The sequence below is a fragment of the Apis laboriosa genome, unplaced genomic scaffold, assembly GCF_014066325.1.
Source record: "Apis laboriosa isolate Shangri-la unplaced genomic scaffold, ASM1406632v1 scaffold43_cov150, whole genome shotgun sequence".
Classification (NCBI taxonomy): Eukaryota; Metazoa; Arthropoda; class Insecta; order Hymenoptera; family Apidae; genus Apis; species Apis laboriosa.
The window spans coordinates 1,901,560-1,921,573 of NW_025223292.1; the positions used below are offsets into that span (position 1 = coordinate 1,901,560).

Consider the following 20,014-nt stretch of genomic DNA (forward strand, 5'->3'; position numbering starts at 1 on the left):
CTTTACACGTGCTAAAGCACGCTCAATTTTGTTTTCTATTTTAACAAATGATTTGAAAATTCTCAATATTAATTTGATTGATTTTATAATTTCGATTTTCTTTTAACTGAAATTTTATTTTAATAATATTTATGTTAATTTTATTTCGTTTTAATAATTTTCATTGACACAAGGCATAAGAAAATATTTTTATTATATGTTTATAAAAATATACAAATATTTTTTTATATAATATTTATCATACGTCTCTTATATTTAAAAGTTATTATTGACAACAGTAACCGAATAACTGTAAGTATATGTAAAAAAGAAAATTAGAAATGAAAATATTTACATTATTTAAACACATTTATATATGTTATTAGTTACGTTATTATTATACGTCGATGCTATTATGATATTCTTGACAATTATCAATAAGTTGCAGGATTCTTTAATACGTAGCTACGTACCTGAGATAGGTCGGCAAGAAGGGAGCCCGGTGTTTTCTTCGTAACGTATTTATTTGAACCCTACGCAACTACAAAAGGATCGTACCCTATGTAGGATGTAAGGGAGGGTATAGATCTCCCTTCTTGTTCCTATATTCATAAGTTTCTTCCTACTTTTGTGTCTTAAGTATTAAGCTAAGCTAAATTCCAAAAGTGTATCAAGAAATTAAAAAAGACATCGAGTAGATTCTGAAACAACTATATGTCTACGATTACGAAAATTTCTGGACATTCTGTTTCTGAAGATTCGAGAATCTGCATGGCAGAGTACGTGATCGCTTTTACTTCGGCATTTTGAGTATGTTTACCAATCGTGAATTCTTCCCCTAACGCCATCGCATTGATCTTGAAATTTGCGCGGTCGAATTTAGTGATCTTCACTTTCTGATAACATAAAATGATACTTTCTCTTACAAAATTTTTGAAATAATAAAAAACAAACAGTAGAAAATAAGAGTAGAAAATGTATTTTATTTTTTAAATTATTACTGAAATCACATATTAAATTGGATGATTTGTTGAATAAATATTCTTGCATAAGAAATAAAAAGTCGAAAAAGTGTTGAATAAAGCTGATGTAATTGAAAAAACATTTTAAGTGTAATGATGACAAAATTGTTATTTGAAAAATGAAATATACCTTTGCAACGATATATGGTTCGGCACTAAACATGAACAATAATTCATCGAGGAAATGGAAAAGAAGACTTTCTATGTCATGTCCTTCTGCTTCCACGTAGTGTAATTGTGTCATTTCAACGCGCTCTAAATCCGTCATGTATCCAAACATGGCCACCGCACATTGTTCGAAAGCTTCTTCTATAGTATCACCCCATGCATGTAATCTATAATACATTACGAATATTATAATATATATATATATCTAATCGTATAATTTATTCTTAAAATAATTCAACGATATATATTTTTCATTCTATTAACAAAAGTAATTTATTATTTTTAATTTTAGGTTATCTACGCAAGTAACCTCTACAATGTATCAGTTTTAATCTTACAAGGAATTTATGAACTAAATACTTACTGTACATCTGCTGTATGATCCAAATCTGAAAAATAAAACGTAGATACATGATTTCACTTATTTTCCTACATAACTGATCGTAAAATAACGTTCTAACTTTCAATTTTAACCAATCCACATGTAGCAAAATGGATGCCGGTATAACGACACACCGGCTGCCGGTTATTTCATTCTAACACAATGAAAGTCTTTATTTGATGAATTTAATGTGATATTATATTTAAAATACGATATACGATACTTACATTCATATTTTGCAGGAGGTATTACAAAATCTTCTTCGCTCAACTCGTCCATGATTGCGCACAGCTGATCTCACGTATGTGAATAACCGATCAGCTGATTCTCTGACAGGTTTAATCAATGGCGGTCCCGGTTATACGTACACAAGATTGTACTATATAGATGGCGCTACGTAAAAGGATGCTCATGATCTAGATTACCGATTGAGCGAAGTTGATATTATTTATATATTTTTTTACAAAATGATAAGATAGATTAATAATAATTGATAAAAAATGATAATGATATACAAAAATAGGATATATAAACGATTAATTTTTTTATTAATGTTTTTAATTGATTATGATATCTTATGCAGTCATTTTAAATGCATAATATATTTTTTCAATTTTTTATGTTTCAATGTTTATTTTCTCGAATCTAATGAAAAACGTAATATACTTTAAGATAAGTATAATTTACTAATGGATTAATTTAAAGTTACTTGAAATTGTTTCCCACTAGATATAACTTCACTGAAGTGTTTATAAATCACTATATAACATGCAGATTTAAAATTTGTGTCATTTGTACAGATTTCTATGATAATTATTCTATAATAATTATAAATTCAGTGAATGGTGAACCGCATAATGCTGCAATCTGCAAATGCTAACCAATAGACCTATATATTTATCGTTTGAATAAATACGATGTGTAATTTACTTATTCGAAAAAAATATGAAAGAATCCACTTCTATGGGATTAATTTCAAGGGTTAAATTTTAAGACATAAATTTTCTCATCTTAATAATATTAATCTTAATATTAATTAAAGTTTTTTGTCATTATCATTAATTTATCATCGAATATAAATATCAATAAACTCGTTAAGTTATTTTAACAAATTTTCAAACAAATAATTAATTATTTTAACTAGCCTTGATTATAAAAATAAAATTAAAAAATAATTTAGTCAATGGATTTACAATATTTAATTCGATTATTAATTTTGTTTGCGCAAATCATCCAACATCTTTGTCAACACGATCGTCGATGATCGACGGATCGCTTCGCCGATTAACTGTGTCGAACGATCGATCGATCGAACAACAAACGAGTGAGAGTCGAGTAGATTGATCAGGTATGTAAGTGCATAAGTATGTGGTACTGTTTCGTTGGCCGTTTTTCTTTGTCAGTCGTCTCCCCGATGGAAACTAGTTTCTCATATCGATGAGATGTGATCCAAGGGCGTCCGGTTCGAGCGCTCCGTAATCCCTGTTACATAAAACTGCGTAGACGGTACCGTAGCAATTCCTAAGGGACATCTCGTCGTCATTTGTTTACAGTATCATTTTCAACCAGCTAACTTCATGACAGGTATCTCACAAGGTCACAAGGTCACGGATGCCTATATTTTTTCTTGCACATGATCTTTACTCGCTATCTGTCAAAGATCAGTTTTTTTTTTTTATTTTCATATTATACGCTTTTTCTTATATTTTTCTCGTGATATATCGATAATATGAAGAATAATATGGATCTTTTGATGAAAAATTTAAAGTGAAAAATATATTATTTATTATTATAAGGAGATCTTTAAAAAGTAATTGTTTTTTTTTTAAATTTTCTTGGATTTAGATTTTGGTATATTAGATAGATTTTTCAAAGTTTTAGAAATTTTAAATTTTTTTAAAATAAAAGTTTATAAATATAAGATATAATAAGAAGACTATTGTCATATTTTTAATATTTAATTATAATTATAAAATATATTTTAATAATAGCCTTTAATAAATTAAAAAATTAATTATTAAATGTATTCTAATTGTTTTGCTTGAAGTAAATAGTCCTCCAATAGTCCTACTTGAACTAAAATTTAACAAGGATAGGTACCAGGTGTAAACGAACGACATTAACGAGCTTTTGCGTCACAATAAAGCTGGAAAAGCTATTTTCTTCACTTTATAGCTTAATTTATGATTACGTTATTATTCCGCATAGCGTGCACCAAATAAGAGTCTAATTTTTGAATTAATTTTTACGCATCATAAATTTTCACTAATCCATCCAATTTAACTTTCCTTTAAAATAGAAATGATTTATTTTGAAAATATTTATTGCAATTTATATATAAATATTTATTAAAATTTATTAAAATTAAATTTCTGTCCCTTCTTAAATTTGAACAAAGCAAAGAAACAAAGCAGAGAGCACGATTCACTTCACATTCAAATCCATGAGTCATAAAATCGTTTGTTCTTATTTTTACAAATGTTGCTATGTTACTACGTATTTTGTAATCGCACTATAATTTTGGTACATAACGTTGTAGGGTAATTAGATGTGGATGTGGCATTAAAACTTCATTCATTACATGTTACACAACACGCGATTTAGACTACAATCACAAGCAGGAGAAGATAAATATTGGTCGATTCGGAAACGAATCGGTATAATAAGAGCATCCTCAACAAAAATTTGAACGATGTATTATTATTAAAACGAACAAATAATTCATATTCAGATAATTGAAAAATTAATTATCTAAATAAACAGTTTCGCTATTACTTGTTATTTTTACCAATTTGATATTTATTGTTTGACATGTTTTAATGTATTGTTTCTAACTTTTAATTTCTAAACTTTTAATTTCAATCGAAGTTGGTGTATATTGCGACGAGTAATTAACAAGTATTAACTGCGTATATAACTGAAATTATCTATATTCTTTAATGAATCATATATGTATATTTTTGTAAATAGATACAGGATAAAATACAGAATGATTAAATTCCATGACTTTGATTTTAAGAAGATGTTTCAAGCATCCTTTTTTCCTTTTTAAAGAAATAATTTATGGATGAAAATTATAAAAAAAAATTTATTTAATATTCTTAATAGAAAAAAAACTCTTGATATCAAAATATTTTTTTATATATAGTCATTACATATTAAAATCAAAACATTTACTTCACGATCATTAAATTTTTTGTAACTAAAACTTCTTTACAAAATTATTTAACCAGAAGCAATATTCTCAATCTTCCTTATCAATCCTTATCCATCAATTACCCACGTATATTTACATATAATAATCATCTTTTCAACAAGAAAATGCTTCCAGTAACAATTTTCCAATAACAAGAATTCGAAATTTTATCTCATATTTTAACGATTTCATCACGTCAATCTCCCAAATGGAGCATCATCTTGTTGAAAAAAAAAGAAAAAAAAAAAAAAAAGAAAAATACTCGGTACCCAAGTGATAAAAGGTAAACAAGCGTGTCAATTATTCCGCTATCTCGGTTTCCGAGAACGCCTATGCAGAACATCGGTCGCGAGAGAAAAGCTATCGGCTCGGCGAGCCAGGGATGCCTATGCAGTGACAGAAAAGTCGAAGCTGGATCAACCCCCCTCCGGATCAGAACCGGTGCGTTCAACAAAAGAAGAGCGGGTTTACGCTGTTCACCGGAATCCACGACACATTACACACCGTTTACTCTCTGTCCGTTTCATAGGGCAGGCGTAGAAGCGGGCCGCTTCTCGCCTCTCACGTGTTGGCGCGCTTTAATGACATGCAATTTTGCAACGTAGCTCACCGCCACGAGTCCTTGGCGCTGGGAACTATATAAACGGACCGCTTATAATTGGCTAGGCTAGCTGAAAGATTTTTAACCGTCCAGCACTATGTCGTTCCAAGCCGTGGTCGTCGTCGCGCTATGCGCCGCCACCCTCGTCATGGGGGATTATCAACTTCGTAAGTTGAGAGGATCGAATATCTCTTTGAATATTCTCGCTATTCTTTCTTTTATTTATTTATTTTTTTTTTTTTTGACAAAGAGTAAGAGTCTTTTTTTTTTTAGGGAGGAAAGATTTTTGCAAAGAGGCGCGAAAGATAGAGTAAAAATGACTGAGATGAAGATTATTTGTTTTTTTTTTTTTTTTGTAAGTTTTGAGGATTTCTTTTTTAATATTGTGAATATCGCGTTTTGCAATATCGTTTTGATTTATTTTTAATTTTTTGGGGAGTAATTTTTTGGAACGGGAAGATCTTTTGCAAAGGATTGATTTAATTAAATGTTCGATTAAAATGTAGAAACTTTTTGTTTTCTTTTTTGTATTATGAGGTTGTATTTTTAGATAGTTTATAATTTTTGATATATCTAATGAGATTAATAATTTTATATTTAAGAAAATTAACGTTTGATCAGATTAAATGGATTAAATAAATGAATGAATTAATAGAATGGGGAAATAAATTAAATTAAAATAATTCAATGCAATACAAAATTTACTGAATACTTTTAAAATCATTATTGTTCGTAACGAAGCAGTTTCGTTTTTACCTCGAATTAGAGTAAAAGTTTCTGTTATTTGTTTCACAGAACTAGTGAAGTAGAAAGTTAAGATAGATAATTCCAGTGCTGGTAAGTTGAAATTTTAAAGCGAAATCTGAAAACCACCATTCACTGTGCGCATTTGTTTTCCCTCATGAATCACCCAGCAATTTGAACTTTTCTTTTTTATCGAGTTATAAAATTGCATCAAATCCTTATTAGCCTCTATTAACTGAGTTTCTTTTTTTTAAACAACAAAATCTTCCATTTTTATGAAAATTATTTTTCCTTCTCTCACCTATTAAATTAACTTAATTTATCTTGAAATTTTTCTTATAAGTTTTAATCATTTTATTTCACAGCTGCAACAGTGAAAACTTGCAAAAGGGATTCAGACGATTTTTCATCATGTTTGCGGCTCGCCATTCAAGAAGCATGGCCCACATTCGTTCCAGGTAATATTATCGTACATTTATCGATAATTATCCATCAGAGCAGAAAATATTCAAATGAACTGTGCACTTATGTATACTCGAACTCTGTTTCCAAACACGTCACAATCTAATAATCACAATTTTTTTCTTTATATAAACTCGTTTCGAAGAAACTCGTCCTTGCTCCATCCATTTTTTCATTTCTCTCGTGGGTTATTTTGAAGTGAGAAAGATTACATAACACCGTTTTATTGCAAAGATCATGAGAACATTTTTATTCAATATGTAAACAATGAACTTGTTTTTCCACGATAGAAATTATGGGAAATTAGAATGGACGACTGGTCGAAGATTTTGATTGGTCAAAGATTTTGACTGGTCGAGACTTTTCTTTTTTTTTTTTTTTTTTCCTTCGTGACTATTTTAAATTGGTAAACATGTTCCATTCACTTTGGCAAATATTTTTCAGGAGTATTTAGTTATGTCAACAGTGCATACCTTCATTTTCGATATTTCATTTCGTAATTAACATTCTGCAATAAACGAATATTTTTATTTTCAAAACAGAAGTAAGCAAATTTCGTTTCTAGATTTAAAATATGAAATTTTGTAAAATTGTAATTTTTATTAAATATTTGCACGATTTCCATAATAGGATTACCAGAATTCGGTATACCATCTCTTGATCCCTATTACATGGAATCATACTCGATGGAACACGAAAGTGGACAACTTCGTGGAAAAGTATCAGTCGCGGATGTTCGATTGTACGGTCTTGCCAAATCACGTTTCTTATCCGTGAAACCGGAAATGGATGGTGATTTCTTCCGATTGGAAATTGACGTCGAGATACCAAAACTTCTGATAGATGGCGATTACAAAGCCGAGGGATCACTGGCTACTTTCAAAATGGGTGGAAAAGGTATGTATGAGAAAAAAAAAATGAATAAATTAATAAAAAAAGCTAATTTTTAATTAATTGTCAATCACGAAATTATTATTATTATTATTATTATTATTTTATAATTTTCATAACAATGAAGAAAAGAAGCAAAATTGAAGATAGAAAACTTAAGAAAACTTAATATTTTCATCCCTAATAATAAGATTGTTAAATTTTTTAAATTATTATGCGAATAATATCTATACTTACAATACTTACTGTTTCGATTCAACAGGATTCTTCAACGTCAGCATAGAGAACATCAGAACCACTTGGGACATTTCAGGCCACGTAGTCAACGACAGATGGGTCGTGGAACATTTCAAAACCGCGCCAACGATCAGCAGCATGAAGATCTGGTTCAGCGATCTCTTCAACGGAAACGAAGAACTGAGTAAGTGTAATAATCTCTCCATAATTAATGAACCGAGTCGATGCACTTACACGTCACGCGATAATAATCATGCAAATTTCGTATCTCGATGACAGGATTACTATAAAAAAAAAAAAAAAAAAATAAAAAAAAGAAAGAAATGTATATAATACGTGACATAATAGAGAAGTACGAGGGATAATTGTTTACCTTAAGTCAGACGCTTCAAATCGATGTAGAAACTTTCATTAGTTAGATAGAAAGACTAGTTGTCTCGACATCATTGCATAATGTTACTGTTGAAGCGCATAGGGAGAGAGAAAGAGACTCGTATTTTTCGAGAGAATCCTGTCGTTTAATTAGCATGCATGCAATCGTTATACGCTGTTATTTGCCGCTTATTCTTATAACTTTATCTTTGGTTATGTTGTACGATCCTCCTATTGTATGGTCGCGATGTTACGTGATCATCGAGTTTGAAGAATGTATTTTTGATTTGTAATTTTTTGATTTTGCGGATGTAATAATTTCCTTCTTTTTATTTTTTTTCTTTTCCTCCGTTGCATTATCGTTTGAGAATATTTTAGATAGATATAATTATATCTTAATTATATTTGATTTTTTTTCCATTCCAAAAATTATTTAACTTTTTTTTCTCTATATTGTGTATCGATTGATAACAATATATTTTGAAATTGAAGTTGAACGTGAAAATAATATTTCTTGCTCTATTTAAATCAAAAAGTCTCACATTTCTCAATTTTTCATTTCAGTTTAATTTCTAAATAATTCTGAATTAGAGTATATATATATGTCCAATAAACAAGAATCTAATTGAATTTGAAATTTTTTTTCTTTACTTTTATCTTTTCTGAAAATAATGAGATCCTTGTTTTGTAATCAATGAACTTTCTGCGCGAAATTTACGAGACAGAGTAGAATGATTTATTCAACTTACGATAATAATTACAATTCAATCGTATGTTCCAATACATTTTTATTACTTGTTGTTTGACAATGGCAATTAATCGTTAAGAGTGATTTATCAAGTAATTTTTTTCTTCAACAGCGTTTAATATCCTTTCGTATAATCTTTGGAAACAATAATTTTTCCAATCTTAAAATGAACAATTTCTGCTTTCAGATCGTGCTGCTTTGGTCTTCATCAACGAATATTGGCCCTTGGTATATCGAACAATGTTACCAAAATTAATAGAAATGTGGGATACGTATCTGTCCGAGTTCTCCAATCGTTTCTTCTCAAAGATACCGTTCTCAACAATCTTTCCTTGAAATCAATGTTGAGAATATAACAAATAAAAATATAACAAATAATTACAAAAAAAATGATAGATTTAAAAAAAGACTCAACAAAGTTTTTTTTTTTGTTGAAACTAAAGGTGGAATGTTTCAATTCTCGTAATCGTAGCAAGATGAAATGAAAGAATCAAGGACTAATCGAATGATACTATATGATAATAATATAACACGAATGATTCTAAGAAAATTTTGTGAAATTCATTTGAATGTCAAAATGATCAATGTGATCTCTGAATATTTTTTTTTTTTTTTTTTTTTTAATTGTTGAAGACACAGTTGTTAACGCAACAGTGTTTATACCTCAATTCTTCAATTGTTTTTGAAATTCTTAATTGGATGAAACATCGGATAAATTTGAAATCAAATAATTAAATATTAATTTAGATGATATCATGATTTTGTACAATAAATAAATGATTTTGTGCAATAAATATTGATTCTTATACTGTTGTTCTTTAAATGAAGATATTTTCTTCTTTCAATTATTCAATTCTCTTCTTCAAACTCTTCTAGATTTTTTTTTTTTTTCATTGCATGAATGCAATATCATTGGAATATCAAACTAATATCATCGAAAATAAATGATTATTTAAAATATAAATCTATACCTCTATAAATATATATACATATATATTTTTCATGTACTTTATACAATAAATTCGATTAATTAATTACAAATTGAAATATCGTGACGATATTGTTTGTACCTTATAATCTTGTTCTAACCCAAGTTATTAATTTCCTAATTCTATGTATATACTAACTTGAACTATCTGTTTCTTCACTTATTTCTAATAAGAGAGAAAAAAAAAAAAAAAAAAGAGAAGAAGAAGAAGAAGAAACACGCGATTCAGGGCAGCAGAAAAACTTCCACTGGCACGTGGCGTAACAATTGATTAACAATTCCCGCAAAAAGTACGGACAACTTCCTCTTCAGCTGAGGTTCCATCACCTTTAACACCTCTTGCCCGTTCTCGCGGAGGAACAGGTTCGTTGCCTCGGCTATAAAATGACAAAAATTTATCCAAATCGTACGATTCGAACGATAATAATATTTTTTAAAATTAATTTCCAGGATCATTTCTATTTCTTACTCACTCAAGATTCGATTGTTATTGAATATCTTGTGGACACCCATCCTAACTTTCTTCACATCGAGGACAACGTCAAGATTATCCACGTTCAGATACGTTTTTCCATCCTTCACTCTCGTTGAAACAGTGCCTTTAACCACTGCCGTCACATCGTCGAATCGCGCGTGAAACGTTCCATTGCCACTGGCTGGTAGAATAATTAACACCCCTGAACTGGTGTATTAAACACGAAATAATATAAATATTCCTGTGATTCGAATCGAACTTCTAAAATCATCACATTTAATATTAACACGTGTACTGTCACCAATTATTGAAAAATAATTTATTTAATCGCCAAAAATTAATTTTACCAAAAAAAAAAAATAATAATAATAATAATGTAAATCCAACGTAATTATATAAGCACAAGAAAAAGTTAATAAGGTTAACGGTCAGGGAGAGCAAGTCTAAATGGAGAAGAGAAGAATTTGCAGATCGTGTACCTGGAATAATGGGCGTCCAAGATGAGGGCTGGCATTCGTACAATGGCTTCGAAGGGTGAGCCGAGTTTAATGTTCTCCACCGTATAGTTGCTCGCTCCCCTTACGAATAATTCGCGCAGTTGAACCTTGTAACCGTTTGTGCCACCTGTCAGGGAGAGAGTCAGCTCGTCCATCTGTTAGGATAAACGCAAATTTTGACAGACACACTAGTTTACAAACGGGTAATCACAATTTGCTTTCCTCGACCAATTTTATTGATTTTGAGTTATCTCGAATTAAAGGTTGAATTATATTTGGAAGATTCTGGCCAATTTATTGATTTTAAATTATCTCCAATCAGAGATTTAAAACGTACGTTTCAAATTTGCAAAAGGAATTTATTGATTATTATTTATATCATAAAATTTGTTCAAGCGAAGAAGAATTAAGAGAACGAAGAAATTTATATTTTTCTAAAGTTGTATGTTTGTAACCTAAAAGTTCTATCTGTAAAAATTGATAATTTTAACGATACATTGAAATTTAACGATAAACTGATAAAATTATTGAAAACAAGAGTAAGAATTCACGTGTAATAATTCTATTAACGAGGAAGCATTAATTTTCAATGTATCGATAGGATATCGAAAGTGGTGAGAGCTTACGCGAAATGGCTCGACGGAAGGCAGCTCGATTTCCGGTATCCCGACGCTTAAGTAAGGTCTCAGATGGTGCAGTGCGTCAATGAGGCATGTTTTCAACTGTGGGTCGCTTCTCGAACATTGTTTTATGTATTCGGCTGCAATTATTGAAGCATTAACATATGGCAATAAGTTAATTGGAAAATAAATTTTTATTATTATGTATTTATGTATCAATGAACATTTTTCTTGTAATTATCTACGGAAAATTAGAAGTATAACTTTCTAATCTTTCTTTCGATTAAATAGATTATTAATTACATCTTACAATTTTATCATATATATTTTTTTCAACTTAGAAATATTACAAAATAAAAGAGAGAAAAATTGTTCAACAACGTTAAACAATTATTTTCGAAAGGATAAAAAAAAAAAAAGAAGGATTTTAATTTATTACGTAACGCGATTAAGTTATTGATATTACAAATAATTCGTTTCAATTTCTCTTTGAATTGTTCGAGTAAATTCGACGTGAGATAAAGATCGAACATCGAATAAAAAAAAAAAAAAAAAAACTTGTGAAACGTAAGACCATCATTAAACAAAAAGTTAATGATCGTTAATCAAGGAAACAAGCGGAAACGTTGGTTACGCGAAAAGGTAGTTGCCAGACAACTTGTCACTTCTGAAACCGCACATTGTGAAATTCTAATGAAATTTCTTGAGGGATACTTGCACGACTGACCCTTTTGCCTCGCATAACACATTTATGTAACTCTTATTTCCCTCCTTCCCTCGCCATATAAAAATCCACATATTCCATATTTAACTCGACTGAAAATGAAAGCGCCTTCATCATTCTTATCAACAGTCACGAATTCAACCGAATAAAATCAACATTCAACGTATTCTTCGACTTCTTCCATTCTTAATTGATCGAAATTGACTTGTATCTCTCTGATCCAAAAAAAAAAAAAAAAAAAAAAGAAATAATCCTTTTCCACCTTCATCAACACACCTTATATCTTCTTATCAAACTTTCACTTCCAGGTTTTCTAACGACTCGGCTCCAACCTCCAACGAAAATCATTCGCAGAGAGCAAATGCATTCGAGAAATGCAAAAAAAAGAAATATCTTTAATTACTCACGATTAGAGTCGATGGAGAGGGTAGTTGCACCGGATGTAATCACGAGAAGGCACAAAGTGGCAGCGATCATCTCGAATCCTGAATAGTCTTTCCTCCGATTAAGGGCTCGAAGATGAAGAAACAGTTGGAACGATGTTGGAAAGCTTTCGAGGACTTGGCGGATCGACAAGTCGGGTTGGTCAGGTGTGGAACCAATGGACAGACACCCGAGACTCTCGTTCAACGAGCTCGAAATCTAAACAGCACCTCGCTAGTCCTCGACTGACTATGCAAGAGGGCATTGACAGATCGCAACTGCACTCGGATACTTTCACTGCTGCAACGTGCACCTGCGCCTTCTTCGTCTGGGACGAGTCTCTATGGTTAGATGATCGTGCTAGAGTTGTGTCGAAAGCGTACGACGCGGATAGTCTTCGATCTTTTCCAATCTTGCCGGCTACTGGCTGGAAAGCTGCCTCTTGGAATGCCTTTAAATCCGACTTCTGTTCTCGAACACTCTGCTTCTGGCCTTGATCATCGATAATGAATCGATTTTTATTTCTTTATTTCTTTCTAACTTTATATATATACGTATATATGTTCTCTTCTTTGGAAGTCGATGACGTCGTTCTGTCGTTTTCCTAGCTGTTGTTGGAATCCTGCCTTAGGATATGGAAAAATTTTCGTGCGGGTAAGATTTTTTTTTTCTTTTTTTTTTAATATATTCATCATCGTGCAGAATTGAATGATATTAATGATTACGTTTGTAACTAGAAATAATTGTGAGTTACGATGAAATTAGAATATTATCGATCAATCTTATTTTTCGTTTAATATATTATTGAAATCAAGTTAAGTTAGATCTACAAATGTAAGCTTTTTCTCGCATTGTTTTATCGATTTTTCTTTTTATTAATATTTTCGATATGATTTTAAAATTCTCCAACGTGTGGCTAACTTCTTCTCGTATTCTGTACAAATTAATAACAAAAAAAAAAAAAAAAAGGAAAAATATCGAATTAGGTTAATTGGACATTTTTAAGAATTTCAAGTATTATTGAGAGCATAAGGTTAAATATTTTTAAAGATTCGGTCAATCAGAATTTTAAATGAATATAAAATGGACTTTGATTGATTGAAATTTATCCTTCGAATTTTATTCTGCAAATTCGGTGATATTTTACCTGACACCATGACCGAACGAATTCAAAAGTGACAATCTACCAGTTAGTTTTTTGTATCTTCATAAAATAAAATTTTCTTCCCAGCTATAATAGTTTCAATATCGATTATTTTCCTTTTTTCTTTTTTTTCTTTTTGATCTTTATGACGTTCCGTTCTTTTTAAACTTTATTTCCATTCTTTGTAGCTTCGTGATTGATTTTCCTTTTCTCGATTCTTTCTTTTTTTTTTTTTTTTTTTTNTTTTTTTTTTTTCATATTTAGACGTTATGACATCATTTGATCGGTTTCCTGATCATTGCAATGACTTTTATGGTGTTCTGTTCTTGAGATTTTCCTCTTTGTATTAATGACACTCTTTTCTTTCTTTTTTTTTTTTTTTTTTGAAACAGACAATTTTTTTTTTGAACAGATAATTGAAGTTTCTTTGAATATTAAATCGAAGGAGAAAAACAATTTGGCGCCCCTATTCTGGCGCCTCTGTTCCTGATTGGCTAGCAATATCTTATATTGATTTTCATTTCCTTCTGTTCTTTCTTCTAAAAGACAATATTAGGCAAAAACCTGACATTTTTATCATTGTAAATCGTACATCGTTTCAAAATGTTTGTTAGAAAGTGATAATCTTTCGAGCAATTAGTCGAATACACTTGGTTTGCGATTGTTTGAGATTGTATGTATCTTGATATATGTTAAATAATCTCGACAAACAATATTAGAATATTTTACGAGTAAAAGTAAAAGAGCATATGTATAAACATAGACTAGTGAATGGTTTGCTATAAAGTTGTGGAAAACAATAGCATGTGTCTTGAACAAAGTGTTTGTAGATAAAATAATTTATGAAAAATAATGTTAAAAATGTTTTTTCTTATCAATATATATGTTTTTTCATTTCATAGAATATATTACCAATCCTGATTTGCATTTCATTAATTTTTCCAAAACGTTATATAACTTTAATATTGAATTTAATATTGAAAAATTGAAAATTTTTTTTTGTTCTTAGAAGAAATATTAGTTTTTCTTTTTTTTTTTTTAATTAAACAAATATTGAATCTCGTTTAATATATTAATAAATCAGTTATATAATATTCTTCTCAATGAAAACAAGTTTTCCTCGTATAATAAAATATAATAAAAATTAGAAAAATAATAAAAATACTGTGACAAAAAAGAAATGCTAAAGGATAGTAAATATATACAAGATTTTAATGAAAATTAAACGAACTTTTTACATTATCGAAATGTAAGATAACATAAATTTGTAACCATAATTGCACAATTTGTAATCTATTGTGCAATCAGATTTTCAATAGACTGAACTTTAGGTATGGATTCATGAAAGTGTTGAAGCAACCAACCATGGTTATCTTCAAAAAGTAATTTCAAGTTTGATGTTGAAAAATAATTTAATTTTATAATATTTTAATAAGGAATTATTGATATCTTTTACAAATTATTTTCATAATTTTATATAGAATTTTACAATGAATTTTATCATCAGCTTATAATTTGTATTATAATGATTACTTTTCAAAAATAAAATTAATAATTGAATTTTTCTCGAAATTTTACTCAAAATTATTCCTATAATTCTAATATATTACATAAAAAACTTTCACTTACTAAAGAGGTCGCGAAAGTGATCTTTACATTGATATATAAAATTTCTTTAATATTATATATCATAATATTTCATAATCGTTATGAAATGATTCTATGAAAATTATCAATGAAAATTAGAATTAAAGATAAAAAAATATCTATTATATTGTATTTACTTCAATGTACAACGTTTAAAAAAAAACAGCAGAAAAAGTTGGATAAAATATTTAAATAAATTTATAATGAATCAGTATACATCATTTGCATGTGATTGACATCTATTGACGAAGAAAAGAAACAAATAATTACACGTAGTATATTTATTTACTTACTTTAATTTTTTTGTATAGTTATCTCTTTCATGTATAATTCATTTCTTTTTTTAAAAAAAAATGTATGATAATAAAATTATCATATAATTATTTTTATAAATTCTTTTTTTGTATAAATCACATGTATTTTCTAAAAAAAATCTAAAAGCTGTGTTGATATATATTATAACACGATTATTGATCATTATATTTCTCTGAACTTTGTTTCAATTAAAGACACTTGCACTTTCAAATTTTTCACAAAAATTTTTCACAACTCATATATCTAAAAATTCACAGCTTTATTAACTATTTCCAATTAAATCTTTTTTTAAAAAAGAAAAAAAACATTCTCTCTTCTCTCTATATATTCTTCAGAAAGATTTCTTTCTAAAGACACTTATCTTTTTCAATAAAATATCTATAAAAATAAAATAAAATAAACAAAAAAAAATTACTCGACTATTCACAGTAATGATTCAATCCACTCAACTCATTAAATTAATAAATTATTAGTTAAAAAAAACTTTCACAAAATTAAGATAATTATACGATAAAATTAAAAATTACACAATTTTGGCTCTCGTCCGACGAGGAATAGAGTAACAGCAAAAATATATATATATCTTTCCAAGATATTCAATCGTGACATCTTATTTTTTTTCTTAATATTTTTTTTAGATGCTGATCTCCCCAATATTTCGAGGCAAGCTTACGTAAGATTGGCCGTAAATTCTCGCTCAAAACCGAAACACAGGTTAATCCTTCTCTCAGATGTATGGTCGAGAGTGAAAGTGTAAGCATCGTATGTACAGTTTTGTTAGCCTAGAATTGTGATTACCTTGAAGAAAACTGAACGCTGTTGCTGCGTTCGATTATCGACGAAGTACATTATCGATAGACGAGATGTCGATAAAAGTTTCCGGAACGCTGCTGCTCTTCCTGTGCTCATCATCGATAGGAATAGAATTTGGTAAATGAACGTTTTTTGATTTCCACTTAGATTAAAAAAATAATCGATACAACGTATAGAAAATTATTGAATTTTAAAGTTATTTGTTAATATTTTAATCGTGATATATAAGTAGAACGAAGTTTAATCTTATTAAAAGTAAATTATTTTTTCTAATTGTAATTCCTAATTTTTCTTTCAAACTACTATATTCTACGCTTTAAATTGTAATTGGAATGATAATTATTTTATGATAATTCATTAAAATAAGTAAATAATCTTTTTGCAATTTTCTGCATCCCTTTATTTATTAACATCTCAAAAACTATACTTGATCGCGTTCCATATCCAAAATATGATTTATCTTTTTTTGATAATTAATTTCAGATAATTTTAAAAAACTGTAACTCATTATTTCATTTTTAACAACAATAATATATTATTCTCGTGAATAACAATATATTATTCTTCTTTCTTCTAGAGGATCATTTCAAGGATTGCCACCCAAATGTCTCGAATTTCGACCAGTGTATTCAACGTGCATTAAATGAGATCCGACCTTATTTTAAGACAGGCGTTCCCAAATACGGAGCACACACCCCCTTCGAGCCATTTTTTATCAAAAAAGCGCGCACGTCACGAGGTATACCCAATTTCGGTTTTGTCATTACAATGAACAACATCGAGGAAGTTGGATGGGATTTGAGCAAAGTGACGAAGTTCACCAGCGATTTGAAGAACTACAAGGTGAAGATGTATACTTGAGTACTTACTCGCGTCTATGGAATAATATTTGTCGAATCTAATAGCCCCTTATGAATTTCTTGATTGACAATCTTTGATTGCCTCTTATGGGAAATAATATGAATTATTTATCGTTTCATCGAAAATTTACTCGTATTAATAGCGAGCACACGTAATATCATTAATATTTTTCATTTTCTTTTATATTTTTTTCATAAAAAAATTAAATGATATAATATCATACATTATTATTATTACTATCATTATTATTATACAATTATTATTATTATCATTATCATTATCATTATTATTATTGTTGTTGTTGTTGTTATTGTTGTTGTCGTTATTGTTGTTGTCGTTATTGTTGTTGTTGTTGTTGTTGTTATTGTTGTTGTCGTTATTGTTGTTGTTGTTGTTGTTGTTGTTAGTGTTATTACTCGAATTGGTAACATCATTCCTATTTAAAGAAATTATTACACCTATCTGTAATGATAATAATCTTAATCGTTATTATTCCATTTTTAGGTGGTGTATACACAAAATTTCCCGGACAAACGGTTAAAAGGTGCATACGAATTCAAAGCATCTACGTTTAATTCTACTATAAACAACAGAGGAACGTTCATGTTACAGCTTTGTAAGTGATATTATTAATTGAAATTAAAAAAAAAAAAAAAAAAATGATATTTCTATATTGTCTGATATACGATATTATTAAAGTTAACACTTAACCAATTTCTCGCAAGAAATTGAATTATACAATTATTCTCACAAGTATCATTTTGTCTTTTCAGACGATCTCGTTCAAACGACTACGGTAATCGCGAAACCAGGATCAAGGGTTTATGTGAAAGTGGAGTTAAACTCGATCAGAGACATGAGATTACACGTCACGAATTTGTTCTTCGGCGTCAAATTCATCGAGAATTTTATCGACACCGTGATAAACAGCACGTGGAAACAATTCTTCAAGATAAGCACACCTATACTCAACGAACTCATCTCTGACGGATATTTCGAATTATTCGATGGCACATTCCGCAATTTTCCATTCGAGAAAATTATCAAACCATATCCTTATACGAATTAAGAGACTCGTTTAAAAAGATTTCCATTTTCTTTGAGGACAACGAGTCATGAAAAATAATTAGACTCTGTCGAGATAATGGAACAGAAGAGGATTGGCATGTAAGTATGAATCATAAAGTATAAAGCATAGAAAGTAGAGAAAATATATTAATTTTTTTTTTTTAATATTAAATAATTATTAATTAAATTTTCTAAGACTAATCAAAAATAGTTTTATCGATGTTTAATTTTAGGAATATCTTCAAATCACATTTTTACGACGATTTAATGATAATTAATATGGATTTTAATTGCCACGTTAAATCATTAAATTACCATTGCTCAATTTTTGTCAATTCTACGCGGATAAATATTAATTTAGATCACCTCAGAAAAATGATAAAGTAAGAATAAGTGAAAATATTATTGCACAATGAATTTAAGGTAAAATAAAACTTTCTTTCTCTGATAACAAGCTATGTTTAAATATTTCATTTCACGTGAATTTCTCGTAACCTCAAGAACAATCGAGTTAAACGTTCCATTGCTCAGCCGTATATAAAATTACAATCAGGATGAAACGGAATTATCTCTTATACCGTGCATCCTATAACTATTCCACATGCTTCGTCTCTGATACCACTTCTCGCCAATCATGTCAATCATGCATTAATTACCTCTTTGGCAAATTACGTTCAAGGATTTATTCAAAAGATTCTTGGAAATCGGTCGAATCTTCCCTTCCTCCCCCTCGTGGAGGAATGAAGCATTACGAACACTTTCTTCTTCTGTCAGGATAGCTGCTCGCCTTGAGATTCTGACGGTCTACGACCTCGCATTCTCGCTGTACGTCGACTCTACGTTCAATTTGCGTTCAAAGGAAGACATTAGGTAACGTAGTGCTCGCATCGAGAATATATATCTTGGCGGCCATTGTCTTCTTTGAAGAGTAAGTGGAGCATCTTGCGCATCGTGGTCGTTGAATGAATACGTTCGTGCATCACGTGGATTTCTTTGACGTTCCTGTTTTATATTATATTTAACGCCAATGATTTTCAAATCTCTTTTTCCTTTTTTAAATTATAACTCTCATTTCTTCGAGATTTGTTTCTCTGATTTAATGATCCAGAAATTAAATTATTCCTATAAATATTTCGATCTTCTTTCTTTTTTTAAATTTTAAATGGCCTCACTTCTTCGAGATTTGTTTCGTTTTCTCTGATTTAATGATTCGATCGAGAAATGGTTAACTCGAAATTGGAATTATTCGTGTGAATATTTCGTTCTTCTTTCTTTTTTTAAATTTTAATGGCTTCATTTTTTCGAGATTTGTTTCGTTTTCTTTGATTTAATGATTCGATCGAGAAATGGTTAACTCGAAATTGGAATTATTCGTATGGATATTTTGTCTTACTCATGATTTTGTGACGTTCAATCATAATCAATTCCAATGGTGATCGAGTTACGGTGCTTATTAACGGTGCTTAACATTCTTCGCTAAACACGTATTCACTTCTCTGATGTCCGTTGTTCACGTCCGCCCGTTTAATCTTTTATTCGTCCAATTTTTATTGCTCATCGTAATACATCTCGACTAACACTAGGCGAATAAGGAGATCAAATCAATCAAGTTTGCATTTATAGAATTTAGATAAATT

The 20,014-nt window shown here is 29.5% G+C and overlaps 4 protein-coding genes across 4 annotated transcripts; 2 read left to right on the forward strand and 2 right to left on the reverse strand.

Annotated features, from left to right (window-relative positions):
• Positions 1-176: 176 nt before the first annotated feature.
• On the reverse strand, positions 177-1,861 carry LOC122716283 (protein archease-like). The gene is made up of 4 exons (XM_043939201.1): positions 1,779-1,861; positions 1,534-1,558; positions 1,132-1,336; positions 177-875 (listed from the first exon to the last, which is right to left on the reverse strand). The coding sequence occupies exons 1-4, from the start codon at positions 1,828-1,830 to the stop codon at positions 690-692; spliced, it is 468 nt and encodes a 155-aa protein (XP_043795136.1). The 5' UTR covers positions 1,831-1,861; the 3' UTR covers positions 177-689.
• Positions 1,862-5,361: 3,500 nt separating this feature from the next.
• Positions 5,362-9,352, forward strand: LOC122716305 (circadian clock-controlled protein daywake-like). Its single transcript, XM_043939238.1, has 5 exons — positions 5,362-5,515; positions 6,458-6,550; positions 7,185-7,451; positions 7,708-7,866; positions 8,990-9,352. Exons 1-5 carry the CDS (start codon positions 5,446-5,448, stop codon positions 9,136-9,138), a joined length of 738 nt encoding a protein of 245 aa, XP_043795173.1. The 5' UTR covers positions 5,362-5,445; the 3' UTR covers positions 9,139-9,352.
• A 426-nt stretch (positions 9,353-9,778) lies between these two features.
• LOC122716306 (protein takeout-like) lies at positions 9,779-12,992 on the reverse strand. The gene is made up of 5 exons (XM_043939240.1): positions 12,514-12,992; positions 11,389-11,522; positions 10,745-10,917; positions 10,264-10,472; positions 9,779-10,167 (listed from the first exon to the last, which is right to left on the reverse strand). Exons 1-5 carry the CDS (start codon positions 12,581-12,583, stop codon positions 10,016-10,018), a joined length of 738 nt encoding a protein of 245 aa, XP_043795175.1. The 5' UTR covers positions 12,584-12,992; the 3' UTR covers positions 9,779-10,015.
• A 3,292-nt stretch (positions 12,993-16,284) lies between these two features.
• Positions 16,285-18,760, forward strand: LOC122716304. Its single transcript, XM_043939237.1, has 5 exons — positions 16,285-16,565; positions 17,026-17,291; positions 17,814-17,925; positions 18,083-18,476; positions 18,611-18,760. The coding sequence occupies exons 1-4, from the start codon at positions 16,499-16,501 to the stop codon at positions 18,376-18,378; spliced, it is 741 nt and encodes a 246-aa protein (XP_043795172.1). The 5' UTR covers positions 16,285-16,498; the 3' UTR covers positions 18,379-18,476; positions 18,611-18,760.
• The last annotated feature ends 1,254 nt before the right edge of the window (positions 18,761-20,014 follow it).